At 39.8% G+C, this 19,597-nt stretch overlaps 1 protein-coding gene across 5 annotated transcripts in view; it reads right to left on the bottom strand.

The window, feature by feature from the left end:
* The window catches only part of kalrnb (kalirin RhoGEF kinase b), a 119,829-nt gene that overhangs the window by 78,004 nt on the left and 22,228 nt on the right, over positions 1–19,597 (bottom strand). For all 5 annotated transcript variants that reach the window (XM_055214160.2, XM_055214162.2, XM_055214158.2 and 2 more), the window contains 8 exons: positions 16,926–17,018; positions 16,642–16,756; positions 13,605–13,797; positions 12,606–13,106; positions 9,439–9,561; positions 8,988–9,179; positions 4,989–5,120; positions 4,518–4,748 (listed from right to left, as the gene is read on the bottom strand). In XM_055214160.2, coding sequence (XP_055070135.2) covers positions 4,518–4,748; positions 4,989–5,120; positions 8,988–9,179; positions 9,439–9,561; positions 12,606–13,106; positions 13,605–13,797; positions 16,642–16,756; positions 16,926–17,018 — 1,580 coding nt within the window. The remainder of the gene's footprint in view (positions 1–4,517; positions 4,749–4,988; positions 5,121–8,987; positions 9,180–9,438; positions 9,562–12,605; positions 13,107–13,604; positions 13,798–16,641; positions 16,757–16,925; positions 17,019–19,597) is intronic.

The following is a 19,597-nucleotide window of genomic DNA, read 5'->3' on the forward strand; positions in this document are numbered from 1 at the left end:
TAACTCTTTCCCTGAGTTAACTCGTCAATTTTTAACCGCATTAGTGCTGCAATGTGCTAACAAACCCATTTAGAAAAAAACTGTAAAAATTAATTTAGTGGCCGTGGGCGGGGCGTTATCAGTGTGATGTCACATTAACAAGAAAATCAAACAAGAAGACTTCTTTAGATTAATTGGAATTAAAAAAAGAAGAGGGTGAATTATTTTCTTAGAAGGGTTGTTGTGTTCACACACTGCCAACAGCCATTTATGTCCAAACACCTTGTAAGTAGCAATCCCACTTCTGACAAAAGGTTCGGCCTTGTAACCCAACGAAGTTAGCCCGTTTGACTCCTATTACCTGCAGGTTGTGACTGAGGTGTTCTTGAGCAAGGCATGCTTCCCCCAATTGAAAGAACAAATATAGAAGCTACACTAAAACATACATTTTTCACATTTCTGCTTTTAAACCCTCAGGAACACAATTTGTTTTCAGAAACGAAGGGACGCGAGCCATAATTATTAGCATGTAATAACTTGAAAGTCGTAACTTGAAAGAACCTTTTAGCCAAAAAGAAGTCAAAAACATCAGTGCATAATGCACTGCAAACATGAGAACTGCGGATAAAACAACAGCACTTAAAGTATTTAACGTAAATTACAGTCTCTCTACAGCACTTAAGCTCTTAGCACTGTATGCTAAACTGTAAATTCTCACGTTTGACTGATCCTCTCCAACGACATGAACCTCATTTACTGCCTTTACAACAGCTTGTCTGAAAAAACAATACTGGAATGAACAGCTGGCACAGAAAAATAAGTTCAAGTGATCTGATCACTGATCTCAGTACTAAAACCACACATCCAAACCTAGAGTAAAATGAGTCTGCTTTGACAAAATGCTCTTTTATAGGGAAATAAAAATGTCTATGGGCCCTACAGTATCATACACCCGGTGCAATGCAGCGCAATGCGCGACGCAAGTGTCTTTTGCTAGTTTTAACCCCGGCGCATTTATCATTTCCACGTTGTTTAAATAGTAAATGCATTTGCGCCCAATGTTGCGCTCATGGGCGTTGTGGTCTGAAAACTAGGTGTGTACGGGTGCATTGTTGGTGCGTTGTTATTCTGAGAAAATTAAAAGAGACTACGCCATTGACCAACTAAAACCAGGTCTAAAGTCAATGGCGCAATATTGTTTTTGTTATTTAATGAGCGTGTTAGTAATATGCGCCTATAAACGGGACGGCAACGCGCGTTTGCTTATCACACACATGTATGCGCAGCAGCACATAAACGTTTTTAAACTTGTACAATTTAGGGATGCACCGACAGGATTTTTTTGGGCCGATACTGATTTAAACAGACAACTTCTGATCGATACCGATATTAAACACTTGTATACAATACTATACAGTTGGTCTATTAGCTAGTTTATTTCTGCATCAATTTATTTTCACTGAACATGGATTGGATCTAATTAACATTCAACTGACCAACCATAATAAGAGAGGCACAAATGAAGCTAAAACAAATATAATAAGACAACATGACAACGTTCAATGTGGTTTTTGCTATTCAGCTTTTTTTTATTAACAACATTAACTCATTTTTTTTTACATATAATGGATTTCATTAAACATAAACATAAATAATGAAGTTGGACTTCTTTTCCCCCACTAAAGTGCAGTCTGTTTCTTTTATTGTCCAAGACATTTGAGCCAGCTCAACAAAGGTTTTCTGTCGGTGCTTAAGTATAGTGCACACCAGAACATTAAATAATTTTAATTAAACAACAGACATGCAACTCATTGCCTTTACGCGGTTAATTAATAAACAATCGGTATCTGCCTTTCTCATGCTATTGGCGATATGCCGATGGTTTCAAATTCATCAAAAATCGGCCGATAAATATCGGCGGCCGATACATCGGTGCATCACTGGTAAAATTAATAGATTAAAATTTAAAGATATTATTGAGTCTATTGGACATGAAAGAAAACTATTTTTAAAGGTTTTACCGCGCCGCAGGATCCCTAATCGAGCCTTACCACGGGAAACGCGCAAGTTGAAAAATCTAAACTTCGGCGGATTTCCGTGCCGCGTTAACCAATCAGGACCTTGCTGTAACGTGATTACAGGAAGCGAGCAGACTGGCGGAGTCTCAGCAGAGTCGCAGAAGCCCCTCCCATGACGCAAATTTCCGCGTGAATTTCTCGAATGACTAGAATTTAACGCGCAGCTTTCACGCGCGAATGAATCGAGTAAATTCAAATGTTCCAGCGTCCAACTATGCGTAAATAGCGCGTTTTTGCCGCCTCTACCGTGGCTGGTGTAAATGCAACATTAAGGGTGAGTCTTATTTCTCTGTCTTACCCCTTACCCCTTCACCTCGGTTTTGCGCGTTCATGTGAGGCGAAGTGGTGTCTCAATTCTCAGTTTGATCAAGGGCCCTTGAAACGAAGTGTGATAAGGACCACACTTGAAAGAGAGGAGAGCCGGCATCAAGACGTTTTATTGATGAACGTTGAACTGTCAAGGAGTCGCACAAATGAAAGTAACGTTATTTTCTGCAGTTTAATTGAGATTATATTATGACACTCATGTTTTATGATACTTTTAATAAAATGTTCAAGCGGTTTTAATTGTAATGTTTTTGTTTTGAATCGCTAGTTAAGGCGCTAGCTAGCAGCTAAGTTATGCGCTATTTGTTGAGCTCTGCTCAGGCAATCGATACCACAACCTGAGACAACGGCATCTTCTTTGTTTGTCAACGCTTGTCTGTTTACGTAGCAGCCAGTCCGCGGCAAGGGAAGGTGACGCAAACGGTAATCAAGTGGTGTCTCATTTTTTAGACGAACGATCTGTCTTACCCCTTTCCCCTTTACTCGGTTTCTTGTGGTCTTCTTCCACTGCTTCGTTTTTCAGTTTACAAATTCCGCCATCTAAATAAGGCATTGGCATGGAGCGAGTGCAACTGGCTTTTAAAGGGGACGAGAGCTAAGACTCTCATTGGTTTATTGCACGTTACGCCCAAAACTCACCAATTACTCATTACGAGAATAGGAACAACCCTTTTAGACTCTGTGCGTTTTAACTGTGCACTTTAGACAATTCCACCGTTTTTCAATATTTTACTATGTTCTTACTTACACTTAGATCAATTAATATAAACCTATCTTTTTTCAATGCGTGCACTTTTAATCTTTGTACAGCGCTTCGTGAATTGGTTAGCATTTAGCCTAGCCCCATTCATTTGTTATCTCCAATTCACATGACTTGCATGTTTTTGGCCTGTGGGAGGAACCGGAGTACCTGGAGTACATGCAAACTCGACACAGAAAGGCAAGAAAGCTGGGGTTCGAACCGGAGACCTTCTTGCTGTGAGCCAACAGTGCTATATATGCATTTAAAATGCACAGTACTGTAATGCTGATGACTTATACTGCACTTACTAAGTTTGTCCAATCAAATGATCTATAGAAAGAGGATACCTCACCCTAATGTCCTGTTACAATAGGAAATACGTTGTCCTTTATGTTTCTTAGGGGTCATAAAAATGAAAAAGTGTTATAACTGAACATTTATTCGAATCTCTGAGAATGGACTTGAAAGTCCAGTTTTACTCTGGTGCCTTGAATGAATAATTGAGATACATTAAAAAAGTCATTTGTGATTTTTCTATCCTATGGGAACTATTTTAAACACATCCTAATCGCAACCTTACAACGTTTAATGACATTAATCTCTAAGGTATTTTGGAAAAATTGAACTGTGACTTTGGTCCAATTTCTTTAGTTCACCAGTCAAGCTTAAAGTCTTCCAAAAGAGCCCTGGAAAGGATCCAGTCACATCAAAGAAAACCTACAGCCCTGATAGGGAACCGATGAACGTACAACAAAAAGGCCCTAAAAAACGACGGCCACAGGAAGTGCAGTGTATTGTTGGAAGTACTGACTGGAGGCCAAGCACAATAATGTTGTCCCTCGAGGATGCTGAGGCAATCTCAGTCAACTGCATTCATGTCACTTCCTCTAATACTCACTTCCTTTTTGTTCTTTCATCGGTGAAACATTGTAACATGTGAAAATGTACAAACAACTGCTGAAAAGTTGACATAAGTGTTTGTTAAACTGTATAGTATGCATTTTGTAAAGCTTGAATGTGTGCATGTACGGACGTGCAGGCATGCATTTATGTCTGAAAGAGATATGCATGTGTTTATTATGCATGTGTGCATATCTGAGTAGTATATGCATGTGTGTGAATACAGTATATTTGCATTTGTGTATGGACATGCATGTTTGTGAGATGCATGAATGTGTGTGTATATATTTAAGCATGCATGCAAGAGGTATGTATGCGTATGCATGCATGAACATCTGAGTAGTTAATGCATACTTGCAAGAATGTGCATATATTTGATTATCCATAAGTGTGTGTATGGGTTTGAGTGATGTATGCTTGTGTATGCAGGCATGAATATCTGTCCATGTACGTGCATGTGCATGCACGAGTGTAGCATCTATGAAATTTACCTGCTGCACATCTTGCTGAAACACACACAGCTGAAGTCTCTGGTGCAGTCGGAGCTTGCGGTGTTGCAGAAGACCCTCTAGCCTGCGATACTGATGAACCACCTCATGGATTACCTCCAAAACCCCTCTCACTGCCTGACTATAATCCGCCCCAGCTGTCAGAGACCCAGAATCAGCTGGAGGCTGAGGCCTCTGCAACACATCCAGCAGAGTCTTGCCTTTCTGACTGACCTGGGATCAGAAAGACCACAGAGGTTTAGTAATAGAGAGGTTTAGTAAAAAATCTGATTTTTACAGTACAGTACATATATTTATAAGTAACAATCGTCTTGAAGCAACCTGTGTAGTAGTAGTGATAGATCATAAACTATTATGAGTTTAACCAGCTTTCAGATCACTAGCAAACGTATTAATACACGAGAAAGCTATATAAGCTACAGTATATATTACTCATACTGTATATACCCTCACCTCTGTGTATGCTGTGGTGACCTGCTCATACAGATTCTGATGGTTATGAATGGCCACCTCAAGCTCTTGCGTCGCCGTCGGCAACCCAGTCTCCCCGCATGACTTCACCCAGCCCTCCATATTGGACAGAAACTAAGAACAGGGAGAATAAAACTCTCTTAAACATTACAGGAGCAAAGATTTGTGTAACAAAACCATATTGGACACACTCTTCAAAAACAAGCGTAGACATAATTAATCAGGGATGCTCAGGATTATACAAATTGGGGTCATGAATCAAAAGCACAAATTAGTTACATGTCAGACAGAACACTTATTAATGAAGAGGCTGACACAGAGGTTTGCCTTAAAGGGATAGCTCGCAATAATATGTAAATTCTCTCACTGGTTCTGACCAGCTGTCATATGCGTGTTCCTTCACGAGACATTGTATTTTATCCGCCATATTTAAACTTACAAAGCCAGTGGTGGCCGGTGCCTCCTCGAAAGCAAAATATGTGTTCATGGTGTAATGTGTATGGCTCGTCATGTCAAAATATGTGTTCGATGCATCATGGGAACCTATGTGCATCACGTGTCATGTCAAAATATGTGCCTGCTGCATACGCGTCAAAAGGGTTCATAATGAAAAAGACGCTCACGTCTCGCAAGCCACTTACTTAACACTAAACTCTCATTACACATGAGATCTAGCAAACGCACATAAACCCTTACGAAGTGTCTGTAGCAGGCACGTATTTTGACATGACGCACAATGCACACAGGTTCACATGACGCACGGAACACATTTTGATATGAAGAGCCACACATTTGACAATGTTTTGATGAGTTTTGCCTCCTCGAAAATAAACTGTTCCGCCAATAAATGAACCGCCACTGTACAGAGCTCATCTGTATGTTTGTATGGATATGCGACACATTGATTGCTAAATAAGCTCAACATTTTAAAGTCGGCATGAAATGAAAGCAGCGATTATCTTATTTTCCCCAGCGTGGTATATATCCGAGTGAATGCCTTCTGAAATGGGAAAAAATGTAGGGTGGGACTTGATTTCTTCCATCGAAAACTGATTGGATCATTTGAAGCTGGGTCATGTTGCTACTTGCTAATCGCTGCAATCTTTTCCTGGGCCCCGCCCTCGAGCCATTCCTCTTGATCGGAAGAAAATAGAGATCGTTTCGAGAAGAGGAGGAGATTAGCGTTTATAATTTAACATTATGAGGGCACATTAATTTTTTTTAAATAATAAAGCTCACAAGGCATTTATAAAAAAAGTCCCACAATATTCTATAAAAAATTTAAGTTTTAATTTAAATTTCTTTGTGACTTTAATTGTTTTCTCTCGCAATTGTTTTCGCTTTAGAAGACGCACCGAATCAAGAGGGCAACATGGGAGGGAAATTAACCAATAACAAGATAATTAACGTGAGACGAGGGGGCGGGGTCAAAGACGAGACAGGAAAGCACATGGCCTTATTCAGGCTGCCGCCATTTTAATCTCAAAACTGTGAGGGAAAGAAGTTAAGAGTCATGTGGTCACAATCCTGGCTTTCTTGTTTAAGCTTTTCTAGTCTAATGTCAGGATCGTGACAGGCCCACGTGTTTTGTGTGATAGCACATGGCTTTGTTTGTTATCAGGACATGTGCTTTCCGGTCTCGTCGCTGACCCCTCCCCCTCATCTCCACGTTACTTATCTTGCCATTTGGTTAATTTCCCTCAACTGTTGCCCTCTTGATTTTCTCCTTTATTTATTGCCCTTGTGTTTTCTGTCCTGTGCTGTTTCGTTTCGTAACATTAGCTGGGTTTCCATCCAAACGTGAAGCAAATCTTTTCAAAATTCGCAAAAAAAAAGAAAAACAAACAAATGGGAATTAGGTGCGTTTCTATAAAGTTGTTTGAGCGAATGACGGTGGTATTAGTAACCTAGTAACAAACAATAAATAAAAGGCAGGCTTGAAAAATGGAGACAGGATTGCATGTAGTCACTATGGGTCTAGTTATTAATTTATTAGCAGTGCAGTTTGTAATAGTGAAACTCGATGCTGTGCACAGATAAAGGAATGCTTCATTTTTTGAAGGCACTAGCAGCAAGGAGATTGCCACTACGTCGAGACCCATATATGGTAAAGACAACGACAGCGGAAACAGCTAAACGGTCAGTCCCATGGGTTTAATGTCCGCTACGTCAGAATTAATTCGGCAAATGCGTTTCCATTTCCCATTATTCGTATTTACTCTTTTTCGCATAAATCAAAAGCGAGAATAAAAACTGGTATATTTTCAAAATGCACATAAAATCATGGTGATGATAACATGGATATGCTTATGTCTAGACAAGTCTTGTTTGAATCTAGTTGTATAAAGTCAAGTTCTTGTCAAGTTTATTGTTCTATGTTTAGGGTCCTAATCTAGTCTGCTCACTGTTGGACTCTGTTTCTCTACCGACCCTAACTGTGGGTTCACGCCAGCCGTGTTTGAGGCGTCAAAATCGCGTCTACCGCGTCTAGTTTGCCGTTTGAACATTTTGAGTTTACTCGCTTCATTCGCGCGTGTAAGCTGCGCGTGAAATTCTAGTCATCGAGAGATTCATGCGTAAATTAGCGTCATGGGAGGGCCTTCCATAGGCTTCTGCGACTCCGCTCGCTTCCTGTAATCACGTCACAACTAGAGCAAGCTCCTAATTGGTTAACGCGGTGTGTTTTTCCACCAAAGTTCAAATTTTTCAACTTGCGCGTTTCCCGCGGCAACACTCAATTCATGCCATTCGCGCGAACTACACGCAAGAATGAGGCGAAATCGCATCTGCCGCGCTAAACGCCTCATTCGCGCCGCGAGACCTCCAGACATTACCTTAACATTGAAATCACTCACGCATTACGCCTCTATTGCAGGTGGTCTGAACGCAGCATTACACAACCATAAAAAAAAATTGTACCAGGATGCTTCAAAACAAATTTGGACCGGACAAAATTTTTTGGAAAACATTATTTTTTTTTTAAATTAGAAGGAAAATATTATGTCCAAAATTTAAGCTAAGAATAGTGCATTGTGTACATAAAATCTGTTTTGGTTATTAGCCTGTTGCTAATAGTAGTAGTAACTGGATCACGGATAAAACAAATATTTAAAACCCTTTATTAACCAAATAAAAATGGACCTATGGGGCAGTTTCCCGGACAAGGCTTATCCTAGTCCCAGACCAAAATGCATGTTTGGACTGCCTTCATTTGAAAACATCTTGCACTGACATATCTTATTCTTAAAGGCGGGGTGCGTAATTTAAAAAAAAAACACTTGGGAAAAGGTAGTTGGGCCGACTACCAAAACACACTTGTAGCCAATCAGCAGTAAGGGGCATGTCTACTAACCAACATCGTTGCCTGGGATGCATATGTGTGGGGCGGATCTATAAAAAGAAGGTCCAGATTTTATTGTGGTAGGGGCGTGTTTATTTTGTTGATTTTAAATGTCAACATTGGCTTTCAGAGATCATGCACCCTGCTTTTGTTTTAACATATAAAAGTGCCATTGTTTTGTCCCAAGATGCACACCAGTATTGTTTTTTATAAGGTATGTTTGTTAAAACTACTTAAAAGTACTAACATAGCTACGGCCTAGTCATAACTTAATCTAAACCCGGTCCGGGAAACCGCCGCATAGTGTCTAAATACTTTTTTTCGATTTTAATTCGGTAATTAGCTCAGTTTAATTATATGGGTAACACTTTATTTTACGGTGTCTTTGTTGCACATGCTACATGTAATTATTATAGTAATAGTAACAGTTAATTATGCATAATTACATGCAACTAACCCTAAACCAAACCCTAATCCCAACCCCAACCCTATAGTAAGTACATGTTGTTAATGATTATTACTTAGTACTTAAATGTATAATTACACTGTAACAGTGATACCGTAAAATAAAGTGTGACCATTATATGCAATGTAGACACAAAATGCCTTCTCCCTAATCAGACCTCAAACAGTCCAGTTACCTGCTCAGATGTCTGATGAAACACAGAGGACATGGCCAGGATGGCGCTGCGCTCCTCTAGCGCGGAGGCAAAGCTCTTCCAGTCTTGATCTAACTGACCGGAGATCTGTTGTATCTCAGCCGCGGCGTAATGACCCGCCTCGCAGAGACGCGTCGCCACGGAGACGATGCGTGAGATGTTCACATAAGCATTCTGAAAAGACAAGAGATTTATTACGAACATTTATTTTGTCCCTAGCTGTCACTGGGGCAGTACCCTTTCAAAAAACTACACCTTTTGCACCTAAAGAGATCTTATTAGTAAGTACTGCTACCAAGTGTATATGCATCTTTACCTAAATGATACATTTTATGACATTTTAAATTGTGCTGCCTCAGTGACAGCTTGGGATCATTTTTGTCCATTTTTTTCTGACAGTGTAGCGTTCCTTTACAACATTTTGATTTCCTACCATGGAGTTCATGGCGAAGTGGTCATGCTGCGTCTGCAGATCTGCCGCATACTGGTAGCTCATGCCGATGTCTGTGTGAGTCTGCAAGAACAGCTCTTTATTGTGTCCTATCCATTCAAACATCTAAAGAGAGTGAGAGAAACATTCAAAGACAATTCGGTCTCCAAAACGTCTCAGGCACACATAAAGTAGAAAACCCTGACCGTGGCTGAAAAATGACCATGATTAAGCACAAATATTTACAAAAGAGCAGATTTGCTTAACAGTGTTCTTAAGGTTTTGGGTGATTTAGCTCCATGTTAGTGTTGTCGTAATTACACGTGACCCTTAATATACGCACGCACTCAGTTTGGCTGCTTTACAAGCAATAGCTCTAGTGGAGCACAGATGGGCTCTCTCTGCAGGACCGGAGAGCGTGAGACTATCTCGGTTTGGTCTTAAACGGATCAAGGGGGCTCCTACAGACACCAAGCTGGTAAACTACAGGTAGACTGCATGAGCATATCATGATTATTCAATTATTAAATGCATTTACTTTTCATATGATTCGACTTTAATGGAGCATAAAATTGAAGTCCCCAAGTTTATTGGGTTTTAGTATGAATACTAGATTTCAGGATATCTATAAACTAGTGTGCAACGACACAATTCTCATTTAGAAGACATAAGAACTTAAAACCTACAGTCTTTCACCTCAGCCAGTACTGTACATATCAACATTTTATGACATCATTCTGCACTTCAGCTTCCAGGCTCATCAAAAATGCTATTGGCTATTTTAAAAGGGGGAGGGGCCACTCAACATGTCCCGCCCTAACTTTCTGTTCAAGTGGAAATAACGTCAACTCAAAGCATATCAATGGATCTTTAAGTTCATGAACCGTATTGCTTAGCAGAACAAGTGCTTCATCAAATTATTCTTGGTAATGATGCAAGGGTTGCAAGGTGAGTGGTTGCTAAGGTATTCTGAGTAGTTGCTAAGACATGGCTAGATAATTGCAACTTTAGGGTGATTTGAATGGTTTTGAATGGTCGCTAGGTTCTTACTTATCGGCAAAAGTGCCCAAGACCCTTAAGCGAGAAGTATAGTTATGTTTTTAAACATCCAAGTGACACAAATTTCTACTTTGTACGCGTAGGTCACACATGCGTGTACAGGAGAATGTAGTATGTATCCCAGGAGAATCATTGCATTTTGTCGCAAAATGCAAACATCAAATAAACTTAAAATAAACATAAAACTATACTCAACAACGTTTTGAATCGAAAACAAGAACATTTTTATAGGCGTTGGGTGTTCAGTTACATCAAAATGGCGTTTTGCGGTTCTGAATGCATCATTTTGAAGATGGATAAAAAGTGCATGTTTTTAAAAATAACGCCTTGTTGTTTCCTTTTAAATTACGAAAACGCAAATCTGTGACTGATAACGGTGACATCATGCGCATGTTTTAATTCGCTGTTTAGGCATCCATGAGTATAACCAAAACAACAATGGTGGCCTACAGGACTGTGTTTGTGCTAGTATATTATCGCTTCTCCAAATCACTTTATAGTCAAGGGACACTTGTCACCAGTGTTGGGAAAGTTCACTTTCCACATAAACTAGTTCAAAGTTCAGTACACAAATTTTAAAATGAACTAGTCCAGTTCATATTTCATAATTAAAAATTTTGAACTAGTTCACAGTTCCAAAAATGAACGAATTTATAGTTCTTTTCCCATATTATTTTTTTTTTTAATTATTGCCATTGTAGCCCATATAGAACCACAGACAGCAATTATTTTATCAGTTTTAACACTGAAGCTAAATGTGTCAGATTTCATCTTCATATCCAACTTTAAAACCTTACCCAACCAGGGTTTACATTACCATTGTCTTTTAAATTTTGTATTTGCTTGCACGTACCTTGAAAGGCTAGCCGGGTGCTTCAAAGGGGTCGCACACCAGGCGAAAAGCGCTGCGCGGCGTCACGTGTAGGACAACTCGCAGGTATCGCACACCGCACATGCACGTTAAATAGCGTGAGCTTAGTCAGAGTCTATTTCAAAATCCAGAATATGCGTTATCAGCCTATGTTAATCGTTAACGATTTGATGTTATTAAACAAATTTGATGTTATTTAATGATAACTATGTGAGTGGGGCGCTATGGCGCGGCAGGGATTTCAGCAGCGTCCAGAGTCAGTGTGTCACCTCCATGCTGCTTTTTGTTTTAATGACACATGCAGCGGTGAAACGCTGGTGGCTGGTGTTGCCAGATTGGGTTTTTTTCATTACACATTAAGGCCTGTTTACAATGTGTTTTAGCCGGGTTTTCGCCTGCTATAGAAATCTGGCACCCTATTGACCGACGTTAAACTGAGAGAGTGTACCGTTCACAAACACCAGAATGAACGAGTTCACAGTAACGTCCATCAGGCAGTAATACAGTACGTTCAGTTCACGTTCGCCCAAAATATGAACGAGTTCATGAACTTTCGTTCAATGAAATCGTTCAGGCACAGCACTGCTTGTCACTGTCTTGATTTTGGCGTCTTGACTGTATTTATCTCTCTATAGAAAAATGCGTATGTGCGCAGGTGCCTTGTGTTTCTTTACAAAGTAACATCGCCATCTACTGGCCTGGTATACAAAGTTTTTAGTCATTTTTTTGCAAATCTGTGTAACTGCGTATTTCCACTGCACCACTCAGTGCCGCTGGCAACGCTTAAACACTTTTGCTTTGGGGCGTGTTAATTCATTTAATGTATAGCATGCCTTCGAAAATAATGTTTCCACCTGATTACTCGTTTTCTTCAACTTCATCATGAAGTTAAAGTCACAGCAATTGGCTGTTGTCTGGTGCCGCACATTTTCTTCGCTGCGCTGTCAGTCCCACAATGCACCGCGTGAGGGTTAAGTTCAACTTCCATATGAATAAATTGAAAATTCTCGCTATGCTAAGACCTACCTGTTTTATTAGACAATGGTAATAGCAATACAACACCACTTATTATGACAAGTACATTGATTTCCCTAATATCCTTTTGTTTGACTACTAAACATTAACCGGTGATTGGCTTAATAATCACATCTGCACCTTTATTATTTTTGTTTTATGATTATCGTATAAGCACTCTCAAATTCGCTCCCATTACGTTTCCCTTCTGCATCTTTCCTCTCACCTTCTCCGCATCCTGCTCGTACAGCCGTAACTGAAAGCACTGGTCCAGCTGTTGTTTGCGGCTGTGCCATCCCTGTAGCAAATGCTGCCTCGTAACTTGCAGCTTATCCAGCAGGGCGGCAATCTTAGGTACCAAACTCTGGAAATCCGCCCCACCCGATAGCCTTCCGTCTCCCCCGTCCCTGATCTTCTGCAGGAGCCGCTGGCCCTCCTGATCCAACTCATCCACCGGCGCCTTTGTCATGGTCTTCCTCAGCCGAGCATGTTCCTCCAGGAGCTTTCGCGCTTCCTCTGCGTTAGTGGCCAGCTCCTGGCGGGAAAGCGTCTCCTGCAGCTCCTCCAGCCGAGAAAGGAGGTGCAGAGCACCTCCAGTGAACTCCTCGAGCGAAACGCGGAGCTCGGTCCATTCCACGTGGTTGTACTCCAGCGTTCCCTCCAGGTCTGACGTCAGCTGGGATGGGTCCACCAATTTAGTTAGACCCTCCACAGATACCATACTGGTCTAAAAGAAAGAAAGAAGAGCTTACATATAAACATAACATAATACATTATTTCAAAACAATATGGTGGCATTTTATAATTATTTTAGGAGGTGGCTAATAAGAATTTGTATGTTTATGTACAATCTGGTTTCACCACAGTGATATTGGGTTTAGGAATACGGCTTCATTATTGTTTATTGTAGAATTCATGTGTATACAAACTTTTTTATAAACTATTTTTCTTCTTCTGGGAAAGTCCATTTTACTTTAACTTAGTATTTCAGAAAATGACTTTTACAGTTTCTTAATGTCTAAAAGATTGGTGTGATATCTGTACTTTCACTTAAATATGAAGCGTAAGTACTTTTTCCACCACAACAGGAATAAGTGAGCAATCACTCACACACTGTGTGTATAGCTGCAGGCCTGCTTCAAAATATGTTATAAAAGTGATAAAAAGGTGTTACCCTGTGCTAGGCTATGCTGCCTTCACTTGGTTTCTCATTACACAAAATTACCTCGAAAGTGAACTTGGCACTGCCAAAGTTAGTCTTCTGTTTCTGCCAGAAGTTGTCTGGTTTGATGATGAGAGCGACGCAGATCTCGGCTGGAAAGGACTCCTGGAGGGTCTTCAGTAACGGTTTGATTAGATCCCACTTAGAGCCGCGCATATCAATGATCACCGTAAACCCTCGCTTGCTAACGTCCTCACTGCAAACACAACAGATTGAGAAAAAAGTTAGAGGAAGCCAAGTTTAAAGACATCCTGATTTTGAATGTCTATGCATGTGTGTTTTTTTTCCAAATGCTTGGAAATTACAGATGGATAAATCCATATGCTGTGGTGCATGAGTTTGCATGACATTGCATCAGAATTGCCGAAGACCAACAAGATGCTCAAGGGAAAACGTCAATATCTCATCCTGAAGACAGGTCTGTCACTAAATAGAATTCATTTTTTAAAGTGCAGTTTAAAATTCTGTCCAATTCACTCCATTATGTTGTTATTCAATGTGAAAAGTAGACTAAAGGGGGTCGCACAATGGACGTACAGCGCCGCGCCATTAAAAAAAACACAAACGCATTGTTTTCTATAAGTGTACACACACCGGCGCCGACAGGTGGCGCCTGTCCGCGGCGCCCAGCTACCACTCAGGAAGTTGCCCAAATCCCTTTCGCGCCACACACATAGTTTAACATTGGATAACATCATTTTTGTCCCAAATCATTAACGACTAAAGGGCTCGTTATAGTTGTACGTAGGTCCTACGGCGCGCGATAGCGTAGGTTCCGTGTCGGTTTATTTATACTTTTTTTTGTATAGTAGCGCGACCGTCAAAGAGCTTGGCAAGTTAACCCACAAATGAAGAAGAAACAGCAACTCGTTGTGTATGTTTTGAGATGGCCGGCAGTGATTGAAGTAAATAAACAGCGACTTTAGTTGCAGTTTGAGTTAAATCACTCCTCAACTTGGCACATCTTTGTTTTCACTGTTGCAAACGGAAATACCTATAACGCAGTTTTTTTACCTGACGGGAGAGGTTCTGGTGGACCAATCACAGCCCTTGCAGTCCGCGTAGAACTGACGCGCTGTAAAAAATTTTGTGAGGTGCATGTCAAGCTACACAGAGCTACGCACAGGCTACTGATAGCCTACGGCGTAGAGCTTACGCACAACTATAAATCGGGCTTAACATTGGCTGCTAACGTATATTTTGCACTTTGAAGTAAACGCTATCTGACTAAGCTTGCGCTATTTAATGTGCAATTCCGGTGTACGATACCTCTGAGTTATCCTAGACGCGATGCTGCACGGCACTGAGCTACGCGTCTAGTGCCACCACCTTAAGAATAGACCAGGTAACTTATAATTGATCAAAAGCTACAATCCGTAATTTTTTGTTAAAAAAAATAAAAACTCGTTATTAAAGGACAAGTTCGGTATTTTACACTTAAAGCCCTGTTTTCAGATTGTTTATGATGAAATAGAACGGTTTTGACTGAAATTTCAACATATGCGGCTGCCCCGAGAATTTTACGGGTGTTGTTGTTTCACCTCCCACCTCTATAATGATTGTGTAGGTGCACTGGAACAATCCTTCCTAAAATGCATTAAATATTCGTTTACAAAGACGTAAAACTCAACGAGTGGTCAGGGGTGTTCACTGATATGCTCACACAAAAATCGCCGCAAAAGACGCCCTCCAACAGGTGTTTTAGCATTCGTTGTAAACTTGTGGACCTATTTTTCCAAACGCCTCACACCCGTACATTCTTCCGCTGAGAGCTTGAATAATAGATACTCCAGCCCAGGTGGTGGCGATAAACCGCCTTTGCCAATTGCAGGAATACAAACGGGTTCCCGGCGCGGAGTAACACCGTACCTCACAGCACATCTAATACAAGTCAATGAAGTTGGCAAAAACTACGATAAAACCTGTTGGAATGCGTCTTTTGCAGCGATTTTTGTGTGAGCATATCAGTGAACACCCCTGACCACTCGGTGACTTTCACGTCTTTGTAAATGAAAGTTAAATGCATTTTAGGAAGGATTGTTCCTGTGCACCTATAAACCCATTATAGAGGTGGGAGGTGATACAAGAAACACCCGAAAATTCTCGGGCCAGCATCATATGTCCAAATTTCAGTCAAAACCGTTCTATTTCATCATAAACAATGAAAAACAGGGTCTTAAGCGTAAAATACCAAACTTGTCCTTTAAGCAAGGACCTAAACAATCAGTGTTGTGTGGTGTAAATCAGTCAGTGTGGATCACATTCAAACTTGGGTCCCTTGTGAGTATTTGGGCCTGAATACACCCTTAATGTATGGTGGCAGCCACATGGATCACAGCGCCCCCTAATGTGTGATTCAGTTTTTTACATTTTTGACTTTTTGCATTTGCAATGTTCCTTGAAGGGTTTTGCAGCGTAATGGGGCGTACACACCAAATGCAAATTCAACGATTTGCACGACTAGATTACATACAAAGGCAATGCAAAGACAAACAGACGCGTCCTCGGGTTGGGCGATGCGAATGACGTGATATGGACGGCGCATTTGCCACGAAAACACACACTATTCACCTCAAACGCGTCTTTTCAAGTTAAAAATATTCACCTCAAGTGGAAAATTTGCATGATACAAAGTTAAATCCAGCGAGTAATCTTGAGCGAGTAACACAATGCCCTGCGTTTGGTCTGTACGTAGCATAGGACAGTCAAATTTGTGACATTTCTGAAAATACGGCATTTAAATTACTCACTAATAACCTTTGCATAGCCAATAAAGTGAAATTGTCATGAAGAAAACACGTCAGACACTTTTTGGGTTTTGCTTCTGAACTCCACAAATGTTAATGCAAGAACGTAAGGTAATGTGCATTTTTATGTTTCAAACAGAGATGGCGATAGTGAGGCAAAAGTTACGGATTGCAGCTTTAATATTTTTACTCACAGTTATTTATAAACATAAATAAACATAAATGGCAGTGCTAAAAGAGTCGAATAAATCATTAAGAATAATTTTTTGTCAATTTATCATGAAAGCTCTGACCTGGGCACAGTGGATAGATAAGTCACCAGTTTTCGCAAGTCCTCCTGCTTTATTCTGTCATGGTTACTTCGTGCAGGGAAGGTGAGGATTGGTCCCCCTCTCTTATCTCTTCCTCCTGAAAAGAAGAGGATAATTTTATTACATAAATTGCCTCAATGGCCATAATTATGATAATACCCAGGAGTCTCTGTGTGTGCGTGCTTAAGTGACAAGCTGTTCGCTGCCAGAATGAAACAAGCCAGAGACTACCAACGGCTACAGTGCAAAAATCTATAAATACCCACCTGAGACAAAGGCAACCTTTTCTCTTAAAACTGTCAAGACATCAGACGCCTTTATTCCGTCATTCCTAAGAGACCCTGATGAGAAAGAGGGAACTGATAGAGAGAAATAAAGAAGAGAAAGTTTAATATTTTGATGATTTATTTTTAAAGGGACACTCCACTTCTTTTGAAAATAAGCCTATTTTCCAGCTCCACTAGAGTTAACCATTTGATTTTTAACGTTTTTGAATCCATTCAGCCGATCTCCGGGTCTGGCGCTACCACTTTTAGAATAGCTTAGCACAATCCACCGAACCTGATTAGACCACCAGCATCGCGCCAAAAACAACCAAAGAGTTTCGATACCCTTCCTATCCAAAACTTGACTCCTCTGTAGTTACATCATGTACTAAGACCGACGGAAAATTAAAAGTTGCGATTTTCTAGGCAGATACTATACTCTCATTCTGGCGTAATAATCAAAGCCTTTGCTGCTGTAACATGGCTCAGATCCATTCAGATCAGCTGAATGGATTCCAAAAAGGTTAAAATCAAATGTTTAATTTTAGGGGAGCTGGAAAATGAGTATATCCCTTTAAAGGGACAGTACACCCAAAAAAGGTTTATTTATTTATTTTTAAATACGCAAAAGCACCACGGAAGTACCAATAAACATGCAATAAAGTGTGTGCATATCCCTTTCCATCTTCTAAAGCCATATAATATTAAGGGGCGGTTTCCCGGACAGGGATTAGACTAGTCCTAGACTTAAACACTTTAAAGAGCTCTCTAAACTGAAAACAACTTCCACTTACATGTCTTAAAATACATCAGTGCCCTTTGTTTTACCTCAAAATGCACACAGGTAATGTTTTTAGTAAGGCATGTTTGTTAAAACTAGTTATATTTTCTAATTAAAGGAGCATTTCACCCATAGAAACATTAATCTTTATTGAAAGTATGTCATATTTGTAGTCAAAATGTAACATACATATAGAATTTGGCGCCTATTTGACCAAGAAAATGGGTGTTCGTAGTCTCACCCCTCAACAAAGATATTGGACTTCCTGCTTTCAATGATGCAAAATGATGATTTTTACATCATTGAAAGAAGGAAGTGCAACACTGAAATCTGTATTTCTCCTGTCTCAGCGGCAACTGAGAAAATGATGCACGACCATTCAAAAACATGACTGGGGATTTAACTATACAAAGCTTATTGCAAATGGGTGAAGTGTCCCTTTAAACTAAGGCCTAGTCCTGGATTAAGCTAATCCTGGTCCGGGAAACCGCCCCTATATGTCACTAGTTACGAGACAAATGGGAAACCTTTTGATATCATCGTGAACAAGATTTGAGAGCTACTCACTGATCTATATAAATGACTGGATTGCGCATAGAACGCTTAACGTAACAGCGTGAGGTGAAGCCAGAGCAGAGTTCGAGCTGCCATCTTGGTATACCCAACCGGCAGAGAGCGTCATTGACTTCCATTTAAAATCATGTTTTAAATTCACCCGCTTTACAGCGTATCAGTCACGCAAGATTAATTTTAGGATATGTGTACGTAAATTAACTGTTAATTCTGGTGTTATTTGCTATGTTTATGTTTTAATCGGGCAGGAAAATGGATTTATAAAAAAACGTTAAGGTGAGTGTGTCTGCTGCGTTCTGTTAATGACACGGGTATAAATAAAGTTTTTTTTTGACATTCAGCTACACGGTCAGTGTTATTTCTCTAAATAAGTTTAGGTAACTTGTAAGTTTAGATAAGATAATTACAAAACCAGCAAATTATTGCATACACATACAGTACAAAGTATGATTATTTATTTAGATTTCAGAATGAGCACGTTTGTCATTAATACTAAATATGCTGCGGTCTGTCTGCTGATCTTATACAGTAATGAAGATGAATGTATAATAACTGATTAAAATGTACAACTTTCAGTAAATAACTATCTACATGCTTAGGACGTTTGTGTTGTAATAATGTACAGGGTAACTTCAGATATAAAAACGAAGACTAGTAAAGTGATGTTTTATCATTAAAATCTGATCGCGTCCATTGTTTTAATAGAATGTTTGGGTATACCAACATGGTGGCGCGGTGGCTTCACAGTTGTGACTTCATGCGCAATCCAGTCATTTATATAGATCAGTGGAGCTACTGTATGTTCACACAAAGCTATCAAATATATAATGTGATTAATATGGATTTAATATTTTGTGGACTTAACGGTCATCCTTCATTTTAATTGCATTCAGCTAAAGTTCCCCATTTGCATTACATTATAGTTTTGGATATGCAATCACATCTTCCCCTTAAGTACTCAACTTCAAAAACAAATTCAAATGCATACATTCGCATGCATATTAAATATTTCACTTTAATTTCAATCGTTGACATGACCTTACTTAGTTACTATTAAAGACATCAAGGTTATATTTACACAGAATGGGCTTTATTTATGAAAGACAAACAGAACGATTTTACGTGTAAATCATTTGTAAAGTCGTTCTGATGTAAATTTTCAGATTCATGAAAAAGTTTGTATTTCAAAATGTTGGTACGAAAGAAATGCTCCCCACCACGTGTAAATGGTGCATAAAACATTCAAACATTCTGTTTTTTTCTTGACAAACTGATGACACAGTTTCATTTATTTATTTATTGGTATGTATGTAAGCCT

The sequence above is a fragment of the Misgurnus anguillicaudatus genome, chromosome 8 (assembly GCF_027580225.2).
Source record: "Misgurnus anguillicaudatus chromosome 8, ASM2758022v2, whole genome shotgun sequence".
Taxonomy (NCBI): domain Eukaryota; kingdom Metazoa; phylum Chordata; class Actinopteri; order Cypriniformes; family Cobitidae; genus Misgurnus; species Misgurnus anguillicaudatus.